Source organism: Orbicella faveolata, unplaced genomic scaffold, assembly GCF_042242905.1.
Source record: "Orbicella faveolata isolate gen_17 unplaced genomic scaffold, um_ofav_v1 contig_26, whole genome shotgun sequence".
NCBI classification, from domain to species: Eukaryota; Metazoa; Cnidaria; class Anthozoa; order Scleractinia; family Merulinidae; genus Orbicella; species Orbicella faveolata.
The window spans coordinates 10,176,009-10,200,560 of record NW_028301554.1 but is presented as its reverse complement, the minus strand read 5'-3'; the positions used below and the strand labels follow the sequence as shown (position 1 = coordinate 10,200,560).

The 24,552-nt window shown below is 37.9% G+C and overlaps 1 protein-coding gene across 1 annotated transcript; it reads left to right on the top strand.

The window, feature by feature from the left end:
• Positions 1 to 43: 43 nt before the first annotated feature.
• LOC110053342 (uncharacterized) lies at positions 44 to 24,312 on the top strand. The gene is made up of 40 exons (XM_020759567.2): positions 44 to 476; positions 2,651 to 3,022; positions 3,319 to 3,623; positions 3,986 to 4,043; positions 4,555 to 4,658; positions 5,241 to 5,333; positions 6,088 to 6,219; positions 6,855 to 6,947; positions 7,498 to 7,558; positions 7,770 to 8,124; positions 9,573 to 9,960; positions 10,198 to 10,436; positions 11,046 to 11,176; positions 11,267 to 11,565; positions 11,946 to 12,062; positions 12,550 to 12,657; positions 12,865 to 12,969; positions 13,135 to 13,272; positions 13,996 to 14,121; positions 14,616 to 14,690; positions 14,917 to 15,006; positions 15,365 to 15,451; positions 15,563 to 15,599; positions 15,738 to 15,832; positions 16,237 to 16,308; positions 16,925 to 17,026; positions 17,671 to 17,769; positions 18,336 to 18,470; positions 18,820 to 18,893; positions 19,128 to 19,217; positions 20,091 to 20,178; positions 20,305 to 20,337; positions 20,531 to 20,636; positions 20,896 to 20,987; positions 21,467 to 21,535; positions 21,747 to 21,870; positions 22,035 to 22,113; positions 22,475 to 22,553; positions 22,629 to 22,693; positions 23,320 to 24,312. Exons 1-39 carry the CDS (start codon positions 389 to 391, stop codon positions 22,683 to 22,685), a joined length of 4,995 nt encoding a protein of 1,664 aa, XP_020615226.2. The 5' UTR covers positions 44 to 388; the 3' UTR covers positions 22,686 to 22,693; positions 23,320 to 24,312.
• Positions 24,313 to 24,552: the final 240 nt, after the last annotated feature.

Here is a 24,552-nt window from a genome sequence, read left to right as displayed (position 1 = left end):
CGAGTGTTGACCGATGAGTTATCGATTACCCTGCGCTTGACGTCACGCAGTAAACATGGACGCAGTTCTATAGCAACTCAGAGCCTAACATTTTCCTTCATTATCTTGACAATAGCATTGACCATAACCTCTAGAACTCAAAATGGCTGATTATATTTTATAATTTTTTGATGGGATTCAAATATTGGTCGAATTAAGGATTTTGTTTCGTTGCCTCGCGCGAACCTGGAATTTCGATGGAATTGCATTGACCCATGATTCGTATTTTGTGATTTCCAACGGATTGTGGTTCGTATTTCACCAAGTGTTTATTTATCTTGGAGTTATTGGAATTCAACAGTGGATGAAGCAAGAGAACTGAGGCCTCCCTTCTCACAAAGACGACAAAATGATGGCAACACGAAATCCGAAGGTCGGTCCTAAGCGAAAACCTTCGAAGCCGCAAGCAAGGGCCTCCACGTTATCCAAGGAACAAGGTGTGTATTTATTTCAGAAGTTAGTTGACATTTTGTGAATTAAACCTTACCTTCCCGGGCGTGTGGTGACTGTCAAAGTGTGATCTTGTAGCTCTCTGCTCAATCATCGCAAGAATCGAATCTTATGTTAAGTTCGAACCAGTTTTATTATAGGGCCTTATTTCTTTTCGAAAGCTGTACTACGCGGTGCCTGATCGAATGGCCTTTGTGGTCGACTTGTTCAAGCCTTCCACGTACATGTATCTTTATTTTGCTCAGTAAGTTGCACAACTGCAGGAAATACAATGTGGTACCACAGCTGACAGGTCAATACAAGTCCATGGCTAAAATTTAGTTTTGTCATTTATGTGTAGTAAGTAAGTCCACCACACATAGCTTTTTATTAAATGGAAGATGTGTTACTAATTTTTCATGCCCTTCACCATCGTTTTGTACTCTGTATATCCAAATACTACAGTCCCGTTTTTCTCTACCCATGAAATCATGTGTAGTAAAGGCATCCCCAGTTGAGTGTTGATTGACCCTCGATTGCCTCTTGATTGACCTCTTGATTGACACTTGATGGACATCTCGGCTAAACTCCAGAATACCCGGCCACTTATTAGCATCTCATTGAATAAGAATAGCAACTATTGTTATATACCTCGTTCTTCAAATCCCACCGACACATGTAAATAAAGTGGCCGGGTATTCTGAAGTTGCTCCGACATCTCAATGGATACGTATCTTGATCGATACTTGTTGACACTCGATCAATATTTCAATCCACACCTGATCAACACTTAATGAACAGTCTGTCGATAGTCGGCCGAGTGTGGACCAACTCGTATGTATCGATGGACACTCAATGGCGTGTCTGTGAAAACTGGTCGCCTCTCGACTAACTTTTAACCCAAGATGTTGATAGAGTGTCAATTGTGTGTCAACAGAGGTATCCACTGAGCGTCAATCGAGTATCGATCAAGTGTCGATCGAGGGTATCAATCAACATTTAACTGCTGATGCCTTTACTACACATGATCCAACCCGCCTTGTGAAAATAGAGCATGATCAATCAATTATTGATTGTGAGCAATCACCCTCTTGTCATAGAAGTGGTGTGTGTACATGTTTTATAGCACATGGTGGCACTCACTGCTCCTACATACCGTGAGTGGTGGTAGCGTTCTTATATGTTCATAAATATGGGACTGAGCATTAACAAATTAAAGGGCAGTCTTAAAGACATTTTCAAAAATTAAAATGATTTTATTTGATACCTGCACCTGATCTGAAAGAAAGTTACATTGTCATTAGTGGCTGGTTCCAGTTAGTCTACATGGTAACTATTATATTATCCCCCCTCCTCACCGTTTTGAGGAAACCCTCGCTCTTGCTTTTCTTTGGGAGGAGTTGGGGACAACTTCATGTGTATGTGCATGTAGAATATTTCTTACTGTAGGCTACAGGAGAATTCAGTCTCACACCACCTTCTTCACTGGAGTTAACTACACGTAATTCTGACTAATAAGAAACAGGACTCTGGACCTTACTGCCTGCTACTTCTGTTATCCTGCCTGCTGTTACAAAGCAATTTGACATGGCTGAGCAATAAATGTTTTCAGTGATACAACTGTCTCATCTCAAGAGATGTATCTCATTTCTATTGCTCAGGCACTTCTTGTTTCTCGTAAGAAGCCTCTTTTTTTCTCTTGGGTGCACTATAAGTAAAAATGCTTTGCCTTCTGGTGATATTCAAAACAGAGTTGCTTATAGCAGGTTTGTTTTAAATATCATTATCAAAGGTTGATTTACATGTTTCTTGTAGCCTGTACCAAATGTATAAAATCTTTCCATGATTCTTTATATGTTTTGATAATTATGTGAATTGAATTAGAACTTGATCAAACTTTTGGTTGACACCTTGGGTGCCATTGATTTGGCAATGAATTGTAGAGCAGAAATCTTTGAAACATGCACACTTTCTTGAGAGGGTGTGTGCAGTGATTTTTTAAGAGAATGAGATGCTTCTTGAGAGATACAAGATCTAGATATGTCTTGATAGAAATAAGACAAGAGGTGGTAACTTGTGGTATTGTATTGTTTTTTAATGTAGTTATTCTCTGTTTTATCAAGTGATACAAAAATTTTACTGTACTACAGTACTGTAACAAAGTTTTCTTTGAATATATCAGCATGGACAGACACAGATGACACAGAGGGAACTAAGGAATCTGGAGAGTCTTCAGATCAAACCAAAGACACAACTCCAGGAGAACTACAGAAAGGAAGCTTGATATCTGTCAGGGAAGCAGATGAAGCTAACAAGGGCGATGAGGCCAATGATGAAATTAATCAGTCAGAAATGAATGGTGTTCATGAGGCGCCACAGACAACTGACACAGAGGTTCCTCAAACAACGGACACTGAAGGAGTAAATGGAACTGAGACAGATTCTCTTGGAAGTATGGAAAGCGGTGCAAGACGGAGAGTTAAAAGAAACGCAGTTGTACCTACAGATGGTGAAGACAGTGGTCGGCAAACCCCTGATGTTGAATCTAGAAAAGGTACTGTCAAATGTTAATTAATAAGTTATTATTTTAATACATGTAATATTGAAGATTACGGGACTGAAGGTAACTATTTTTTTTCCATACAAATTCAACATAGTTTACATCAATCCAACAGCATTTAGGTTTCTTATGAGAACAGAGAGTGTGATCATACAAATGACATCTGTTGCACTTTCTTGTATGAATTCCAATATACATACTGAATTTGCTGATTATGATTTCGATAGAAATCAGCGTCATTTTCAGCATGTAATCGCATAATATTAATTAAACCTTTCAATTATCCTAAGATGCATGGAGTATTGCTGAAACTGATGCTGATGTTGAATCCAATGCTGCTTCAAGCCGACCAAGCTCAGCTCACCACAGGGCAAGACAGCGTCCTGCTACTGCAGTGGCAAGACAACCAATCCCTGTTGCATCTGTAGAGAGACCAATGACAGCACCACCCATTGATTACCGTTCTCCAGCAAGACCTGGGACAAGTGGAAGCTCACGACCTAAATCAACAGGTTCCCGCCCAAGATCAAGAGCTGAAGAAGGACTAAATCGCCCTGCATCCTCAACTTCAGGAGCATTGGCAATAACTGATGGGGTGAGTTCTGTTAATTGTTTCAGTAAATACAGTAGATGTCTTTGAGGTGTTGGACTGTGGTTTACTTGGACACAAAGATTTGCCTAGAGAAATTAGTATGTAACTTGAGGAACTCTCGAACCAAAGCTGTTTGCAATACCAAAATCATTAGCCCTGGCCTCTGTGTTTCCCTCTTAAAATTTTCTCAAGACCCGTAGAATCTGAGAATAATTGTAGAAGTGCAAATTAAATTAAATAATGAGAATTTTATTTAAATGTATTAAAAGTTTTTAAGGCCATAGGTTTTTGTAACCACACATGCACACAGGCAAAGTTTTTAGGTTATTTTATAAGTCTTTAATTTTGTAATGTCTTGATCACAGGGAATTATGGCCTGGGAAGAACCATCGCCAGATTCTAGTGAAGGGATTAGAGATAGAGGTGAGCTGAGGACTTGAAATTAGATTAAGGTGTTTCTGTGGAACTTCTTCATATACATGTACCTGTAATAATGTGTATTTTTATTAATGTATTGAGCATAGGTTTGGTAGGTTACATGAACATGTACATGTATCACTTGAAGTTAAAACTGTTAGTTGATCATAGCAAGAACATGTGAGGCAAACAGACAATCAACTATAACAGGGTGTAGAACATTGCATGGTTGGTCTTCAAACTGTTATCCTTAAATAAAGGACAAGTTATATAATGAATGTTTGATGGCTCAAGTCAAACTAGGCTTTAATAACTTATTATAACTGTTGTTTATAACCTCTGGCTGTGACTGATAAGTGTTTCTATGATGAACCTTTTTAATGACTTGCAAATAAATGCCTCAAAAATATTTGTTTAAAATTTTTTGAAACTTAGTCTACAATTTCGGACCACCTGCAGGCCAAAAATGTCCCATTTTAGCCACTTTGCTGATGCAATAAGTTTTTACTTTTTGCAGAAAGCTCCTCAAGTCGAAGCAGTGATCTTCTAGCACCTCCTCAGTTACAAGGAGAACAGAATGCTTATATTCCTTACATCTATGCAAAAGACTGTATTCAAAGGGTAGGTTACATGTACATTCTTCAGCTGTATTTAAATACATGTTGAGCATGTTTTCTCGTACAATAAAACCTGCATGATCATATTTAGTAACCTTATCTTTTAGGGCATTAGTCAAAAGAGAGTTTAAAGTCAGTCTGTTTTCCTCTGATCTTCTGCATAAGCGGAAATGTAATACTTAAGCAAATGAGGGCATAGATTATGAATGGTGGGTTGAGGGAGGAATCTTCTCTTGTAGCTTTCCATTTAGTGCTTGATCCATTGCTTTGGTTTTGCATTGAGCTAGAAAAAGGAAAATACTGCTTGCAGTGTATTACAGCAGGGGTTTCATCAAGGGCCAGACACTTGGCGCATTGACTGGCTGTGAGGATGATTTTACCAGCCTGGTTCAATTCAAAACGTTTTGCCCACCTGATAAAACCAACCAGTAATGAAACCCCTGTTACAGAACATGTAGATGAACATGGCTTTGTGTGCTTAAGATAACTAAGTGGCACGCTGGCCGCTGTTTGGCAAGGTGTTTCATCAATGTTAGCTTGTCTGCTTATACTTATACTCTTTGTGTCAATTACAAATGAATTGTAGGTAATGGATGATATGAAGAAGATGAAAAGCAGTCATGTGAAGGTTGTTGATCAGATTCAAGATCAATACAAATCACTTGAGGATGATATCCAGGTACATTAACTGTCATAGTTAGTGCAAAGCTAGTTTTTGACAAGTGAAAGTGTAGCTAGTGGGAGTTATTAAGTAGCAGTTAGTTGGGGAAAAATCACTCGCTTGGTCAGTCAGTCAGTCCGTCCGTCAGTCTGTCCGTCTGTCCATCCGTCCATCAGTCAGTCAGTCAGTCAGTCAGTCATTAGGCTGTAAACTTTTTTGTGGTGATTCCGCTGACCAGTATAGTCCATGAGAGGGGCGACATTTGCCTGACCATTGTAAGCAAAATGGCTGTTAAGGTGACAATCTGGTCTTTGGCATTTGGAGTTCAACGAGTGCTCCCAAATTGATGGACTATTTTGTATGGTAAGGCTCTGCCCGGAAGGGGTTAATTTTTTCAGACTAGATAGATGAAAGGGTGGGGCTGTCATGACCTAAAGAATAGAGAAGGTAGGGAGAAACTGTTGTTTTTGAGAGACTTTCGTTAAGTAAATTCAACAGGTATAGGAAGGTGTAGAAAAGTGATGGATTAGGTACATAGGTATGTGAACGAAGTTCATGTACTATTTTCTAAGATAGGTTTGTGTATATGAGAGGGTAACTATTTCAGTCTCTAGAAAAATGTTATTTAAATGGATAAGGGTTTGGACCTCAGGGTAGAGCCAAGTTCTGGTGTAAAACTGATTGTAACCATAGTGTAACAGTTACATATAGTAAGTATTAACTTCATGAATTAATTGATGAGTTAATAATAAAGAGTCTGATCTCTGAACAGGCTAAATTCAACACTTTTGTTCTTAACTTGCGCAATGAATACTCCAACAAAGTCACCACTTTCCGACAAGTTATAACCATTCATCGCGAGGATTCATTCCGTACTAACACTTATTGGCAAGACACAGTGAAGGTAAAGCTCTCTTGTTGTTTAGAGATAAAGTTATGTGCACATACATTGCATACACCACATACAGTCTATGCGTAAATACAATAGTCATGTATTTAACACGTGAATGTTCAAGGCTATGAGCTAGATGTAGTTACTGGCAATAGCTGTTCATTCTGTAGCAATTTTTAGATTGTAACAGCAACACATTTTGTCAGAAACCTTTGGTCAAAGATGTTCAAATTATTGTTAGTAGTTGTTTTCCATAAATAAGTAGACTGTATCGATAAGATTGGGAAATTGTTGCTATTGAGAAATCTTAGAAAACTAGCAAATCAGAAACAATGAAAACAAAGAAGTGTCAATTTAACAACATTAGGATGCAAAAAACACTGTAATGCAATACTTGTGAATTGCCTGAAGTGCCTGGCTGTTACTCATTTATAATGCACCTGGGAGAAGAAAGTCACCATGAGAATACAGTCTTACCCAGGAACACTTGACAATATTACCCGGGATAGCACTCCAGCTTGAACTACTCTATCCAGAGTCTATTGTATCAACAGTTAATTACATTACCTCATTTCCCTTGATCGCATAACTTGATGTTGATCTGACTAGTAGGCTAAAATAGTTATGTGCAATTTCAATATTTTCAGAGCCTCCAAAACAAGAACCAGGTTCTGCTAAATGAAAAGCGACAACTTCTTATTAAAAACAGGGAAGAATTTGCCAAGCTTGAACAAGACAAGGTAAGTGCTTCCTTCATTTGAACTTTTTGGTGTCCACTTTTATGTTATAAATTTTGACACAAGAAATGATGTTGAAGGCTCAGTTGCCAAGATTACTTGATGTAAAGACACTCGCGCTCACTTGGGCTCACGGTTGGCTCAGGTAACGCTACAACTCAATAGTTGTTGATCAATTTCTCACACTTTTGACTCAAAAATGTCTTTTAATGTATGCAGCTACAGTACCATTCAATATCATTAAACCCCTTATCTCATTTCTTGCAAGACATGTCTGGTCTCTGAGCTCTCAAGATGGTTCTCATTTCTCTTGAGATGCAACTAGTTTCTGTCTAGAGTCATTGAAGTGTTTAGTATTGAATATATTACTCCAAGAAGCTAGTACATCTCAAAGACAACACTGCTACATGTACGTATCAACAAGAAGTCATCACCATTGAGAGTTGGCCAAGTGTGATCAGGACATCATGAAATGAATAGGCACAAAATTTGAGAGAACTGAAGAATTTAGTTTGTTAATGAGTATTTTTCCAATCTGTCACTGACGTTGCAGGTAACAGCCATGAGAGATTTAACCAGGATGCTGGATGAACGACATGCTAAATACACCTTGTGTAAGTCATATTTGATATATTGCTGTCTTCATAACATTATGTGATAAACACTAGACATCTACCAACATGTATTTTACAAATAATTAAATTGTCACAATTATATCAAATAAGAATTTTAGTTAATGCATATTGTGTTGTTTATTTTGTTTATATTTTGTTATATTAATTTTGTGTAATAATGTTGATGTAATTAAAATGTGCTTGGTTGCAGTGTTGGCAGATTTTAAAGGTGAACAAGAAAAAGTGAGAGAACTTGAGGAAAAGTTGAAAGCTTTAGAGAAACAAGGTTTGAAACAACAGGAACAGAATCAAACTTCCCATGAAGAAGAAATCCGAGCGTTAAAAGCAAAACATGAAGAGGAAATTAATGAGTTAAAACAAAAGTTAGAACTTGTTGAAAAAGAAAAACAGGAGAAAGATGAAGTACATCAGAAGGAGTTAAAAGAAAAAGAAGAAGAGGAAACAAAGAAAATAAATGAGTTAACAGAGAAACACACAAGTGAAGTAAATACACTGAAGGCTGAAATTCAGAAACTTCAAGAAGAGATTGATGCTCTAAAGGCAGGGTAAGTTTATATGTTGTTTTGCAACCTTCAATCTACAGGAACCTGGCCTCAAGAGTCCTCGTGGGCCCGATGAGGATGAGTGAGTGAGTGAATCTACAGGAACAGTTTTTCAAAAAGTATGGATTTCTAGCTGACATCAATCATTTCATTGGAAAGCTATCAAAATGATGAAGTGTTCAAAATTCATTCTGTTAAACATGCACATGAATCCCGTGTGGGGGGTACTCTCAGAAAAATCGGGTGGTGGTGAGCGGCCCGTTTCCCAAAACCCTTACCCTATTTATGACCAAAATCAGTGATTTTCCCTACCCTATTTATGACCTGACCAAAAATATGATACCCTATATATGACCGTTGAGGCTGGCAAAGTTGCCCTAAACATAGTCTATGAAGGGCTTTTGTTGATGGTCTTATCATTATAGATGAAAAAAGTAGCTTTTTCTAGTAAAAACATACCCAATTCAAGACAGGAGTGCAATAACAATACCCTATTTATGACCAAAATGGCCAAAATCGATGCCTTATATATGACCAAAATGGCTGGAAAACCATACCCTTTTGGGGCCACACACCTATGTAGCCCATACATTATAAGGGAGTACCCCTAGCCTGCGAGCAGGCTCACATTGGAGAAGCCGTGAGACGAGAAAGGGAGCCTGCTCTGATCTCTGCATATTTTTCATTTCCACCCCGGAAAACCGCAGAAAAAATAAGCCAACTAATTTTCACCAGAAGTATGAACTTTGGCAGCTCAGATTTCACTGGAAAATTGTAAATCTTGATTCATTTTAAACCTCCTTTCAAGTGTTATTTCCTGCTTGCTCTATAATTTGAAATTTAACCAGAAATAGACTGGAACTTTGTTAAAACACCAGTAATGTGCACACTCAACTCTTCCTCTGACTCCAAATTTATTATTGTGAGAATGTGCAGTAAATTACTGACTCCATGGGGCTCTTATTGCTCCTCATCAAACATAGTAGATTGACAGTTTTCTCACCTTTCCCACTTTTCGGCCAATGGTATTTTACTTCGCTCAGGCAAAGCAGAAATGAAAAAATTACAGAGATCAAGGCAGGCTCACTTTCTTGGCACCTCTTCACCAGACTCCTTCCCGCTGGATCGCTAAAAGCTTTTTATCGCTCGAGTGCGTGACTCAAAGGTGAGCCTGCTCACAGGCTAGAGTACCCCCTGGGACATGAATACACTGTTTCACCATTTTTGTCCAATTAACTTTATAAAGATATATGATGTCATCTGTATTTTTAGGTGGCTGGTTGAAATAAGTTGTTGACCCTGTGCTCTTTTGAACAACTTGTTAATCAATCAAAAAATGTTTTTTCAAACTCAACAATTTTTATCTTGGCACTGAGACCTTAAAAATGAATTATTTTTCATGATGTGCAAGTAATTTTTTGATCTTGAGATTTTGGGTTTGTTTTTAACAGTGGAGCAACAGTTGGAACAACTACTGTGATAACAACAACGGCAGTAACATCAGAAGCTGCTGAACCACAGACAACACTAATACCAAAAGAAGAGAGACAAGAAGAGGTGAAAGAACAACCAGAAGTAGTGGTTACAGAGCAAGTTGCTCCAGTAGCTGCTACTGCTGGTGCTGCTACTGTCACAGTGTTGGACAATGCTGAAAAGGAGCGGCTTACTCAAGAGATTGCAAAACTTCAAGAAGAGATAGAAAAGAACAAAACAGAAGCAGCCAAGAATAAAGAGGAACTTGAGAAAGAAAAAGAAAGGATCTTGAATCTGGAAGAGGAAGTCAGCCATCTTGGCAAGGAAAAAACAAGATTTGAAAAACAAGCAACAGACAATAAACAGGTTTTTGTTAGACATATATTGTACACTGCAGAGACCTAAATAACTACAATCACTCAAACTATTAGATAAACAAGGCTGCTACTCATTTAGCTCTGAAGAAGTTACCTGCTTGATTATAGTTTGTGCAACCAAAAAATTTAGTTGGCATACAATGTATTTGAATCTCAAGCATCACCTTTACATTAGAAAGAAACACGAAGGGCAAATGCTATCAATAATGTGTTTTTTACACACCAGGAGCTTCGTGAAACCAGACAGCAATGCACAGCTCTGCGAGAGCAGCTTCAGGGCTTGCTGGCTGCCACAGCAGCAGCAGGGCAGGTGGACGATAAAGAAACTGAGGACAAGCTGAAAGCTGCTGAGGATGAGAAGCAGGCTTTAGTGGATGAACAAAACAAGATGAAAGAAGAGTTTGAGAAGTGGAAAGAGCAATATCGACAAGATCACGAAGGGGAGGAACCAACTGAAGACGACAGGTTTGTGATGCTTGTTAACACTGTAACTTTATTGAATTCGATCTTGCAAGCGACATTAGACTGTAAACCATGATGAATACACTTGGACATTACATATAGCTTGAAGCCAGTGGCTATAGAGACAAGAATATGTTACTTTATAGTTTAGCAACTTTGTCTGGTATATAGGTTGGTAGGTACCATGCTACAGTATAAAAAGTGCAGATTTTAAATATCAGCGAAACCAGGTTCATCACTTAGAGTTTACCAGATGTAATGTTTCTTAGTTATTTAGTTTGTGATATCAGCAATGTTTTTTTGCACATGTACATTAAGCTCTCTATTTGACCACATAACAATGGCAACTGTATCAAATGAGTTGAGAAGTAAAGGAAGCAGTATAGAATGATATTATTAACAAATTATCAGACTGTACAAGTCATGTAGTTGTGACCACTCTCAATGCAAACTGTAGTTTGGCTGCTGTGGTTGGAGAACAATCTTATTGACTCTGCCAAGTGTTATAACGACTCTATAATAGTATTGTGTTTTCAAGCTGGTGAATAGGATCGATTTGGTACTCAGACCTTCATCTCTGTTGTAACTAACATTTGCTTGTTTGTGGTTTAGGAGTGAGGAAGTCCAAGCCATGATGGAGAAACTAAAGCAGGAGGAAGAGAAACTTAAAAAAGCTGAAAATACAATTGCCGTTATGACAATGCTGAAGGAAGGCACTGTTCCTGAAACTGTTTCCACTGCAGGTGAGCACTGACTTGTACTGCGGTGTTGCAAACATATGTTTTATCAGAAAACCATGACGCTTGCTTCATTTGTTTGCCACTTATTTTTAGGCATTGCTGATAGCAGTAGTAGGGTCGAAGAACTTGAAGAGAGAATCAGCCAGCTTGAGGCAGCTAGAGATGAACTGGAAGTATCAGTTGAGAAGTTAACAAAAGAAAAAGAAGCTCTGGAAGAGAAGGTCTCTGAACATGAGGAAAAAAACAAGGGGCTGACAGAGAAGAATGCAGAGCTAGAAGAGAAGGTTAAAGACCTGGAGAAGGAGGTTGAGGAGCTGAGAAATGAGTTGGATGAGATTGGAGATGGGGTTCCTGTGGTGTCTTCTTTTTCTAGTGATGGACAAGATGTAGAGGTATGGAGAAGATTTAACCTCATAAGTCTCAGACTTGGTATAGAAATTCTCCCGACTGAATGGCATACATTTCTTGTAATGGTAGTTCTGGGAATTTGGTTGTGCATCAAGACAGTATCCCCAAGTTGATTGCACTGTTTATTCTTATCACCTGTTTGACAATGTGTTGATTTTGAAAGGAGAAATAAGGTCTTTTTTATGAAATTTATAAAATGATAGTGAAGAGCCTACGGATACTGAGTGAAAAGCTTTTTACACCATGATCGGATGGCAGATCAAATCACAAGCAGCTAGTTAATGTTACAGGGTCCAGTTTACCCATCTTAAATCTTATTGGTTTTATGTCACAACACAGTAACATGTATTCATTTATACTTCAGGGAATGTCAAGCAAGCTTGCTGAATTAGAAGAAGAATTGGCAAAAGCAACTAGTGACTTAGAGCAAGAAAAAGCTACAACATCAGCTCAAATAGAAGAGATTGAGGCACTCAAGAAGGTTTGTAATACTATTTATACTTGTAGAACAGATTTTTTTTATTACATGGTGTAGTTACATTGACAATGATATTTATGGTAAGCTGGCAGTGGCATCATCAAGTGTGATTATTTCACTGTTGGAGTTTTCTGAATTTTGGTGGTGGAGTCTCTCAGAATACATGTAGGAAAGCTCAAATCAATTTTCAAAATGGTCTTGCTTTGATTTAGCAAATTTTAGATCTCATCAATTTTTGACCACTGTATTGGAAGGAATATTGATCTCTGAACCTTAAACTGTTTAGGGCTTGACTTTGTCTAGATTAACTGCCAGGCAATACTATGAGGTAGCAAGTGAATGTAACATCATAGACTAGAACATACTGTACTTGGCCAAAGGACTAAGTAACGTTGTGCCTGTAAGAGACACAGTCATATGATTGTATTTCTGTGTAGTAGTATAGTTTTGTTTTTAGCTTTAGGATGCTCAGCATTACCATTTTTTTTAGGAGCTGGCAAGTTTAAAAGAAGGGTCTTCTGGTGAAGTGGATGAATTAAGAGTACAGCTAGCATCCACAAAGGAAATTTTAGAAGCTGACATGAAACAAAAAGAAGAAGTATGTAGTACTTTAACTATATTTATACATGTAGCTGGTGGTTTTAATGTAAAAGAACTTAAACTTTTTATTTTATAACAACAGGGTCTATTTGGCATGTGTCTCTTTCAGTACTTATCCAGATTTGAATTTAGTCCTGGTGTGCAATTCTGCTTTGTTAAAATCAATGTTTGCTGATGTTTAATACTCGTGATTTATTTTACTTAGGCTCTTGCAGAGGCAAAGAAGAGAATTGAAGAACTAGAGAGGAAGCTCTTAGAAAATGTTCCCATTGACACAGCCAAAGAAATTGGTGCTTATCAGGAGAAAATGGTAAGTGTACAATTTTTGTTAGTTTAAGGTTTGACTAATAAAACAGACTCAGTGATCAACATTAGTGTAACCTATGCTAATGGCAAAGGCAGACACTTCCACTGGTGCTGGTAATTTTGTGTTCAATAACTAAGACTTGCCTTAAATATTCTTTCAATTGGTAAGGCTGTTCTTGAAAAGGACAAAGAAAAAGCTGTGAAGGAAAGTGTGACACTCAAGGCATCAGTGACAACCCTAACAGCTAAAGTGGAAACATTGAACAAGAATATTGCACAACAGAAAGAGACAGAAAAGCAGTTGCAGGTCAGTAAAACTGTAACATTTGCTGCTTCTTGAATCACTTTAATGCAAGCAGTGCACTTACTACCACAATGTTTAAAATTCTGTCAGTCTCTTCCCTATTGTTTAGTAAAATCTTACTGTTTGTACTACTGGTAAACCTACTCTACAGTTACCAGCTGAATGGATTAGGTTGACAAGACAACTTATTCAACTTATTTGCTTTCATTACACAAAACTGAATGACTGGTTTCCTAACTCTAATTAATGTAGTGTATTAGCTGACTGACTGACTGACTGACTGAATGACAAATCGACTGACCATTGAACAGATGGAACGAGCTAACTAGGAATTAAGCAATTGAACAAGCAGGCAAACAAGCAGCTAGAAAGCGACCATTTGATCATCTGATGAACTGACTGAGTGACCCACATACTGAGCAACTGACCCACCATCTTACCCACTGAGGGACCAGACTTGTGGAGTGACCTGCTGACAAAATGCCCCACCCACCAACCATTCAGAAAGAAAATGATCAAGTTACTGACTAACCAAGTGATTGTTTGAGTGACTGATTGACTGACTGAATGACTTAGCTTAATACTGGTAGTAACATGTACTTGGACTGCATAAAATTGTTCTGGTAAATTTGATAATAAAAAGCAAAATCATAATAAGCACTTCTGTACTTCATCATACTATGTTTTGTAGTTCAAGTAATCCCCTCTTCCCTATATTTGCAACAGGATGCAAACAAAAAGATACGTGCTGACAGGGTAAAAGAACTGAAGGATGCCAAAGACCAGGCTGAAGCAAAATCCAAGAAACAAATAGACGAAAACAACAAGAAAATACAAGCTCTTCAGAAGAGGGTTTGTGACAAAAGTTTATAATGTTAAAATGAAATGTTAAAATGTTAAATGAACTATTTCACTTCTTAGCTCACAATTCAAATTTCCCTTGCTGATTACGTTATATTTTACTGAACGTAAATTTGTTCTGAGAATTTGTTGGCAGAGCAAGACAGAATTTATTCTTTATTTTCATCACCTGTCTTCCTGATATTGTATTGATATTGTAAAGGGGTGTTTCTAAGGGGTGTTTCTAAGGGGTGTGTCTAAGGGGTGTTTCTTTATAGAATTGAAAAATACTTCTACCCTTTGTTCTGCTAGTTTACTAATTGGTTATGATTATTAAAAGCTGTGCCATTCTCAATAGCCCAGATTCTGCATTTTGATTTTTCACTTACAATATTGTTTACTTCCCAGTGGCATTGCCAATTTTCTTGTTTAGCATTTTTTTCATATATTTATTGTTGGCATGCAAAAAGAGGAGTGCTGAATTGATTTCTTTATTTTTGTTGCAGATTAAAGAACTTGAAGCAGGTGGAACAAAACCTCAAGATTCAAAGATTGATACTGGTTTAGGTGCCAAAAGAAAGGTAACTTAATGCTTGACACTGTTTATGAGTTGTTTTGGTTAATTAGTAAAGGGCACATATTCTCCTTGAGAGTAGTGATTCCTGCTGTATGCTGTAGTTTGTGGCAAAAAAGTCAATTTGATGTCTGTCTGTCTATAACTACCACTGTAGCAAATTTTGGCCATTTAAGGTATGGTTGTTTTCATGTGATAGAAACAGGCAGGATTCTTTTCTTCTTTCATGAAAGGACTCAAGAGCAGCTGCTGACTTAGAAAAAGTAAGCAAAGAAAAGGAGAAACTACAGGCACAAGTTGAAGCATTGAAGAAGGCTGCACATGTAAGGCGTCTGTTACACAAGCAGTAAACAAATCTTTTTGTTATTTTCTGTATCTCTTTTTTTTTGCCCCTTACTTTCTTTCTGTTGTTCCCTCTCCCTGCCTTCCTTCCCTCCCTCCACTCTCTCTCCTTTCTTTCTGATGTTTGAACATAATGTTTTTCCCCAATTCGCATGTGCTGTCACTCATTTCCATTTTTTCCTTTCCATTTTTTTCCTTTCCAATGTTGTGTGCACCTATCTTATCTCTTTCCTTTCCTGTTCTTCTTTCTGTAAGTCAGTACATGCTTTGCATCTTTTCTCATCATGTAGCGTATAAAGCAGGTGTAATTCACTCTTTATCATCTGTGTTCTCTCTTAGGAGGATCACAGTAAAATCAAACAGCTTGAAAAAGATGTTAAGGAAGCTCAGTCAAAGGCCAAGCCAGCTGGTCCTTCTGCTGAAGAGGTATGTGTTGCAATTATTCTGCTTGTTTTCAAAGTTACCTTCTCCCTGTTACAACACCAGTTTTACATTGTTTCCTGACAATTACTGTGTCCCCAAATTAATTTGTAATAGAGAGCTGCTGCCAAGAAGCAGGACAAGCAACTTAAAGGTGTGTAAACTCCTTTTCTTCTTTTATCCTTGTTGCTGCATGCATGTCATGTCTTTTTTTTTATGCAAACTTTTCAGGTGAACATTGAGGTACTTGTTTAAAATGGCAACCCTCAAATTGTTTTTCAATCTATTGTAGACTTGCAGAAAAACCTGGACACGGAGAAAAGGAAGTTTGAGAAAGTTAAAGAAACTCTAACTAAAACTGAAGAAGAGTTGAAAGATCTCAAGAAGGTTTGTTCTTTTTGTTTTTCCGTTTGCTAGGTAACCCTTTAAGCCAAAATGTCAGCATAGAAATTCTTCTGACAGCCCTCCATACACTTTTTACAACAGTAATTGGGAGAATTTGTTTAAATATCAGCTAAATTATGTTTTTGCGAAAAACGTTTTATATTTCTGAACTTTTTAATTGGGGAAAAGTAGTTTTTCATATTTCTTTAACCATTTGGGAGCAAAGTGTAAAACCAATGGTGACTTAATTCACACTTGCTTTCCAGCACTTGGCAATATTCCATATTTTGGCTTTTATTCCTGATTGATTCTTTGTGTCATTTAATTGACAGTGATTGTCAAGGTTTTAGTAATGACAGTCAGTCACTAAATTGATGTTTAACTTTCTTATAATTTATTTCCCGTAGGAACACGATGCTCTTGTAGCAGATAGCAGAAAAGACAAGGATACTCTCTCTAAATTGGAAGTGGCTGCTCAGGTAGATTGATCAATCGATCATAATTCTGGGACATTTTTTAATTTATGACTTTGACAATACCTTCAATATCAAAAACAGATTATTGAAGGTATTGCTTTAATCTTCAGTCCCAGTTCAACCCTAATATTTCCTTCCATATTCCCATAGATTTATTTTAACGTTGCTTCTGAGAATTCAGTGTTACATCAAGATAATACACCATAAAGTTCTGAATGACGACTTGAAAGTACCAACAAAGTTTACCATTGTCTGGAAACTGCAAATTTGGGAAGATTGACTTTCATCCATTCTGTCTCCAAAATTGCTGGAATTTTTCAGTAAACAAAACTATAACAAGCGTGTGTTTTTTTCTACCTGTTGTTTACGTTTGAAAAAAAAACTAAGTGACGCAAGACCACGACAGGGCTTGTGATGTTTCAACATTCCATTTTGTGTGCCATTTGTGTGTGTAGGTGTTCACATTTCACATACATATACGGTTCATGTTCTAGCTAGCCAAAGGTCGATTTTTTTTTCCTTTTTATCATGATTGGTTCTTGATGATTAATTGACTTGTAAGTAGTTGTTGGATGTAATATATCTGATCTTGTTGTTTTGACTTTTGTGTCGGAAACAGGAAGGCCTTGCTGCTCAAGAGAAGGTGGATGATCTGACCAAAGAAGTGAAGGCTCTTAGAGAAGAGAACAAAAGTCTTTCAGATAATTACAACAGTGAAAGAGTAAGTACCGTGGCCCGATATTTTGTTCTAGGTGCCCATTCCTACAAGGATGTCCAACCAATAAATAAGTACTTAATTTACAGAACATACTTTATGACATTAGTTGTGTCATTATTTTATGTCAAATTAACTTATAATCATGTAAATGTTCACAAGTTTGTCAATGTAGATGTCTACAAGCGCAGAAGCTGGGAGTCGGGGCAGGGGGTGGTAGGTCATTACCCTACACTAGTTTTTGGCAATGCATGAATATAACCCTGATAAGCATATGAACATAATTTTAAAAAACTATCACGACAAAGGGTGAATCATCTTTCATACATGGTAAAATAGATAAAGGTCTGCATACGAGCCAAGTGGCCCATCAGTGGTTTCTGTACATGAAGCAACTAGGAGTATTTCTACTCCCCCCTGTATGTGATGCTAGTATATCGCAGGGCATTAAGTTTGTTGGTACTTATTTATACACCTTGCGTTGTGTTCTTGTGTCCCAGAACACAATTCAGTGGCTTGGGTGTGGGATCAAACCCAGACTGCTGGATCCAGAGTCCAGCATGTTAACCATTCTACACCACTGCACCTTCACAGTGATGTTGATGACAACCAGTAAATTCATCTTTTAATCTTTTCCTCCTCTGCAATAGATTTTGCGTAAGAAGTATTACAACATGGTAGAAGATATGAAAGGCAAGATCAGGGTGTACTGCAGGGCCAGGCCTCTAAGTGGATCAGAGAAAGAAAGGGTAAGATTTGGAATGTTGTATCCAATAGTGCAGTACACTGCTAGGGATTTTGTTCTGATATGGGAAGGTCTTGGAATCGACATAATTTTAAATACTGGACTCTAAAGATGTGGGATATGTCTTAGCCGTTCATGTCACTCTACAGCTGTGAAAACCTCTTTGATTCATTGTCATTCATACAGCGTGGTTTATCGTATGCTGTGTGAGATGGTCATAAGACTTACGACTATTACTTATGTACATGAAACCCTTGTGTGTTCTTTGAAGTGAAAGCTTTTGAGCAGTACTTTCATGTGGTACTGTTTATTGTGCTGTACGAGGTAGGTCTAACTTTTTAAGTCTGTTGATGAAACCCCAGTGTGTGACAATTCAAATGAAAGCTATTGAACAGGACTTTCATATGGTACTGTTTATTATGCTGTACAATGTGGTCCTTATTTTCAAATCTGTGGATGAAAACTTATTGTATGACCATTCAAATGAAAGCTACTGGGCAGTTCTTGCTTTCAAGTCTCCTTTTAGGTATTTAAAATCAATGATTCTTTTGATCTTTTTTCTCTGTTCAGGGTAATTATTCAGTGATCAAGTCTCCAGATGAGTACACTGTTGTGGTGGAAACACCTCGTGGTCCAAAGGACTTTCAATATGATCAAGTGTTCACTCCTGATCATGGGCAGGAGAAAGTCTTTGAGGACACCAATGTAAGTACCACAGTTAGCATACAAATGTTCTGTTTGAGAGTATGATCAGTTTATCTATTCTCAATACGTGCCCAACTTTTTACTGAAAATTAGAACCAGATTTTCGCGGAAATAAAACAGCCTGGAGTAATGTTTCCCCTCTTATCTATCCCTAATCCCAGTGGTGGTTCCAGATCCGTTATGGTATGTTTCGTCTGATAATCTTACTCTTAAATAAGGACAGTTTTGCATTGGAGTTTCTCGTCACATCATCAGAAAAGCGGCAAGCAAACCTGTAACTTCACTTAAGCCTCACCTGTGTTAATCACTTGTTTTTGTTTTTTGTTTGCTTTTTTTTTTGCTTTCTCAGAATCTTATCCAATCAGCTGTGGATGGTTACAATGTGTGCATCTTTGCTTATGGGCAAACAGGCTCTGGCAAAACATATCCTTTAAACTGGAAAATGAACCAATGAAACTTTGCGTTTTTCGCCCCTTCCTTCGTTCTTCTCTTAATGTTATCCTACCATTCTGGAAATCTCTGGCATGTCCCCTCCTTTTTGACCATTTTCTTTCTCCGCAACAATATTTTTTACGCATTTAATGAATCGCGCAACAGCCTGCAAGTACAAACTGAAACTGGAAGGAGATATGAATTTTTTCCCTTAACGTTGCTTAATTACACGATGATTGGAGACAAGGAACTGAAATCGCCCGGCATTGCTCCACGCGCTATGACAGCCATCTTTAGTTTGATGGATGAACAAAAGTGAGTTTGAATTATATTTGTAGAGTAGCTAGGCTTCACTTTATTCTGTTCACGTATGAGGTTTGCACGACGCGTGGTTCTGGCAAAACCGACAGCACTAAACGCGGGAGGAACTAAAGTTACTCAGACGTGTGCATGGCGCATGAAGCGGGATCACGCGCGTGAAACATGAGCTGTTTTCTTTCTTTCTCCTGAATGCTAATAAAGAATTATAGCGGTCCACATGGAAATTTCCTTCCATCAGTCGTAGCCTTTCTGGTATTTACGCTAACCGGTGCATAAAATTAATGCTTAGCTAGCGTACTAAACGTCAAGTTTTGTTTTGTCTTTTTTTTTTATCACCGCAGTGTGTCTTTTATTTCTACTGAAGTTAATATGGCCTAATAAAAATAAGAGTGTTTACTATTTAGCTAAGCGCCTCCACAAACTAGACGTTTAGTTGTCGACAAATAAGTGTTATCGATAACTCAAAACCGTAGTATGTGAGATGAGTTGTCGACAACTAAAGGCTAAATGTTTAGTTGTCGACAATTAAGCAGTTTCCCTTTTCGAAAAAGGAAACTGCTTAATTGTCCGCAGCTAAACGTCCAGTCTTTGGATGCCCTTAGGCGACAAACTTTGGCTGAGAATACTCAGGAAATTGAGAATGTGAAAGGAGATGAAGGGATCTTTCGCTATTGGCGTCGTAAAGCTCCCTTGCGTTAAAACCAGTGATGTCTTAGGGAAGAACTTGCACAACAAGTGCGGTTTATTTTATGAAAATTAAGGGGAAAAGTCTAAAACTTTAAAAACATGATTTCATTTACCCTTGTATTCAGAAGTAGGCTCAAAGAGCTCTTTGATTCTAACTACTGTATTTACTTCTGTTTTCAGATCCAAATTCTCCTTTAGAGTTCACTGTTACATGTTGGAGTTGTATAATGACAGACTTATTGATTTATTGGCTCCACATGGAAAAGATGTATCCTTTTGACAGGAAAAAAAATTCTAATTGTAAATGTTATGCATAAGCTGTTTTCTACTCTTTTTGTGAGTTGTTTTCATCTCCTGGATTTTTCTCAAGTGAACATTCCTTAACTTTCCTAAGCCTGCGAAACTTGACATCAAAAAAGACAAAAAGGTAATTTACCTACTATTCTTCAAATTTTCTTTTGGAGATGATGTAAATTGTAATTAAAAAGCCAAGTTGTAACTTTGGTCTTGATATATCCACGTTAAAAACTGTTGTCAGTCTTGAACCAAGAAGCTGCTTCAAAATTCAAAATGGCGGTCATTGAACCTTGCTGATATTTCGTGTCGTTGTATTGTTTCAGGGTTTCGTGTTCGTCCAGGGATCTGTAATGATGGAGGCAGCGACCAAGGATGAACTTTGGGAAATATTTGAAAAGGGCTCGGAAAACAGACACGTTGCCTCGACGAGTAAGGAAAAAAACTAATTTCCACAATGTGGCAAAAATACAGAAAGTCAATCAAGAGCTACTTATTGTCTTAATACACCATCAAATTGTTTTGAACTAAGATTAGAAGACACATGAAATTCATATTTTTTCCTTGTTTTACTAGTAAAATGAATGCTTGTCAGGCTCTCTGGGTAGCTCATCTGCCCTCAAACTAACTGGGCTGTTCTTTGTGTATCTCATCACTATTCATAAAACCAAATGGGATTTTCTGTTTTCAGAAATGAATGCCGAGAGCTCGCGGTCTCATCTTATTCTTGGAATTGTTATCGAAAGTACCAATTTAACTTCTGGTGCCGTAGTGAAAGGCAAGGTGAGTAAGACCAATTCCAGCTAGTGTGACTCGACTGAGAGATTTTCGTTTTTGACAAAGTGGGTGCTGAAGATCTATTGTAGCTACTCTTTGATCGGTCTTAAACGAAGGAACATAGCTTAATATTGGCTAGAATTAGAGGTAAAAATCGGTTCGAAAAAATAGTCATTTTAGCGACCAACTTCTAAATTCTGCCCTCCGTAAATTCTTCTGGTCCAGCAATCACATGCAGTGTGTTCCAACCAATCAGAATGAAGGTGCCTCTTTCCGACCAATCAGGTGAAAAACCACCCTACTTACGGAACCTTTTCCGAACTTGGCAGCCGCCATATTTCCCCGCACTTGCAACCTGTGACGTTTTTTTCCCGCGCTTGTTATTGTTTATTTGTTTTTCGTTCTTTGATTAAGTGACTCCAATTGTTTGTGTGAGTTGAGATTGATTGTGGGCATGAAGACTGAAGCTTTGTGTTTTGTTTCAGATAAGTTTGGTCGATTTGGCAGGCTCTGAACGTGCTGCTAAAACTGGTGCAACCGCTGAACAACTTAAGGTGATTGAATTTACCTCGCATCCTCTCGCCTTCTTTACTGTAAATTTGATAAATGCACCGCCCATCTCTTCCGTTCACCAACCTTACCCATCCATGCTGTTTTCCGGCTTATTGCAACTCCTTTTAAGCTCATTTTGCTTTTCAACGCCGTTTGACAATCCTCCATTCGTAGCTCTTTCGGTTTATTTTGCTTGTTTCTTGTGTTTCACAGGAAGCCCAATCCATCAATAAGAGTTTGAGTGCCTTGGGAGACGTGATCTCGGCTCTGTCTAGCGAACAGCAGTTCATTCCGTACAGGAATAACAAGTTAACTATGCTTATGCAGGACTCGCTTGGTAAGAGGCCCGGTAAAATAGTTTTCGAAATGGTTGGTGTCCTTAGTGTCAGAAAATTACAATTAAAAGATCGTCCAAGTAGGCGTAAGTATTCAGTATTTTAGAATCTTGTGCTTGCGCAAAACAGGCGTTTTATTTTATGTTATACTTTGGTTTGATTTCAGGTGGTAACGCAAAAACTCTTATGTTTGTGAACATTTCACCAGCGGACTATAACACAGATGAAACCGTGACGTCGCTTACGTGAGTCGTAATATCAAAATCTGAATTCTCTTCGCTACTGCTCACTCATTTGCCACCATTCTCTCAGGAGAATTTGATTCTAAGTCAAGTATTCTGTGCTGAGAGGATGAAGTGTTTAACTTTCAATGTCTACCTTATGATATTTGTTAGCTGCTGTCAACTGTCTAAGAGGAACTTGTTTGGTAACTACCTGCAGTGCTGTGAGACAAGTTGTGCTAAGTTCTGTTTCCGTCGTGGATCTCAGTAAAGAGACTATCTACAGGCAGGATGGGCTCCTGCTACAGGCTACGTTGACCTAAAATCTACTGCTCAATTAACGACCGATGTTATTATTAACCAGTGTCTTGCTTTATCTTCACAGGTACGCGTCTCGAGTGAAACTCATCACTAACGATGCTCAGAAGAACTCGGAAAACAAAGAAATCAACAGATTAAAGGCGGTAAGTAGCTGACGTTCCCGTAAAATGTTCACTTGGGTATTTTTTCACCTAACTCCTTTTTCGCTTTTATCGTAGATTATCGCCAAGCTGAAGAAAGGAGAATCAGTGGATGATGCTGATATTGAAGAATAATCTTGCCGGTAAAATTTGTAACATAATTTTGGTTGTGGAATACCGAGAACGTGATTGGAATAACAGGAAATTCCAGATATCTCCAAGATTGAACGCTAATGAGATTCAAATTCCTTATGATAAACATCACAAAGTGTCCTCATTGGTAACAAGTCACCGAAAACACACACAGTTCTCACAAACATGAAGTAATATGAAAATGTCAAATAACCCTGCCAAATATGAAATACTATTAAACAATACTTGCGTTCAATCCTGGCCATGAGTGGGAAATTCTGTACCTTATTCTGTAAAGGCCTCAATATTAGGGCCTTGCCTTATTATGAAGGGTTCGGTATTATTACAGCAGCCCCGTATCTGGGCTGGTCTATTCTAGAGAATCCCTTACAGATAGTTCATTTCAGAGATCCCATATCAAGGTCTCTCATCAGTTAACCCGTTATTGGCGTAATCTACTGTACGGCCAGCTACAATTTGACAGCTATTGTACTTTCGTCAAAACGTCACGTGATTTCTCGCCATAAGTAAGTAAGTAAGTAACTTTATTTCAACTCGGGTTGATGAACCATGTTTTCTGAAAGTTCAGGTAAATTTAATAATAAGCACTTGTATTTCTCTTTCCATTCTTCTACAGGGACTGAGGTGCGGACTCACTTTCCTTGGGAATTTCAGAACTGCTGAAGACTATCCGGAGTGCAATAGTTCTGCCTCCAAGTGGCATGAAATTAAGCGCTGATTCTGTGTTAGATATTTTCTTGGCAGGATTTTTTAATTGTAGAGACTGTAAATAGTTTTTGTACAAAACGTAGAACGTTTCCAAAGATGCACTATTTTTTTTACGAACTCTATAAAGAGTTTCATACTATTTAATATTTATTTTTTGGCGTTTATCAAGCTGACGTTATCTATCCAACGTCTTAACATAAGAAGTGCTGGAAACTTTAAAGATGTCTGAAATTAGACTTCTCAAATCGTGGAGGAAAAGTAATACTGAGTTCACATGCCAACTGGAATTAACTTTAGTTTTTTCGATGCGACTCTTCAGCGACTGAAATAGTCAACTTTTATATACCAAAAGCACAGTACTCTTGATAATTTCTCAGCATTGCGCAAGTTCTAGGGTTGCTAGTGTCACGCGATGGAACTTCAGTCGAATTTTGCATCAAGACTGCTGCCATCAGTTCACCTTAATTCTACGTCTTTCTTAGCTAAAGCTGTTAACTGGATCACCCGATAATTGTAGTTTCAGAATGTAGTTCCAGATCAAAATCACTTGCCTAAGAGAATCCTCTTTTTCCCTTATCGCGTAATTGCGTGACCATCCTAAGACAGATTCGCGCATGAAAGACTGTTTCGTAGGTTTCTGAGTCGTGTATTACTAGACTCTTATTAATGTACTAAAACTGACTAAACCATGTCTTCAAATAGTATTTAAATGTGATCAAAGTGATCACCGTTCCCTTATCACCCTCATAGTTCAAATACTGATAAGTACACACCTTACTAATTAAAGGTTAGAATTTACCGGCATGTTAAGTGATTAAAGCATGTCGGAAATATTTATTAATGCGAAAGGTATGTAACTCACACGTACGCTAACATGCCAATAAATCTGATATTTTGATTAGCTCTCCGCTGCACGTTTCTTTGTATTTTAGTATCTTCTCGTACAAAAAAGAAACAGGACACGAATAAACTTCATCAATTCTCAATTTCATATTTACCAAACTTTCGTAGAACCTAAATTTGTTAACACAGGCAGTTGTGTAATAATGACCCGTTATTTCCCCTGTGACGTGTTGACGTCACATTTATCAACCACAAGTATTCAACTACCGAATTTAATGATATAAAATCCGTGCGACTA

Bases quoted from the DNA above. Each gene is read 5' to 3' on its own strand.
- LOC110053342 (XM_020759567.2), top strand. From the start codon at position 389: ATGATGGCAACACGAAATCCGAAGGTCGGTCCTAAGCGAAAACCTTCG. The intron at 7,559-7,769 runs GTAAGTCATATT...GCTTGGTTGCAG, and splicing joins ACATGCTAAATACACCTTGT to TGTTGGCAGATTTTAAAGGT. The intron at 13,273-13,995 runs GTCAGTAAAACT...TATTTGCAACAG, and splicing joins AGACAGAAAAGCAGTTGCAG to GATGCAAACAAAAAGATACG.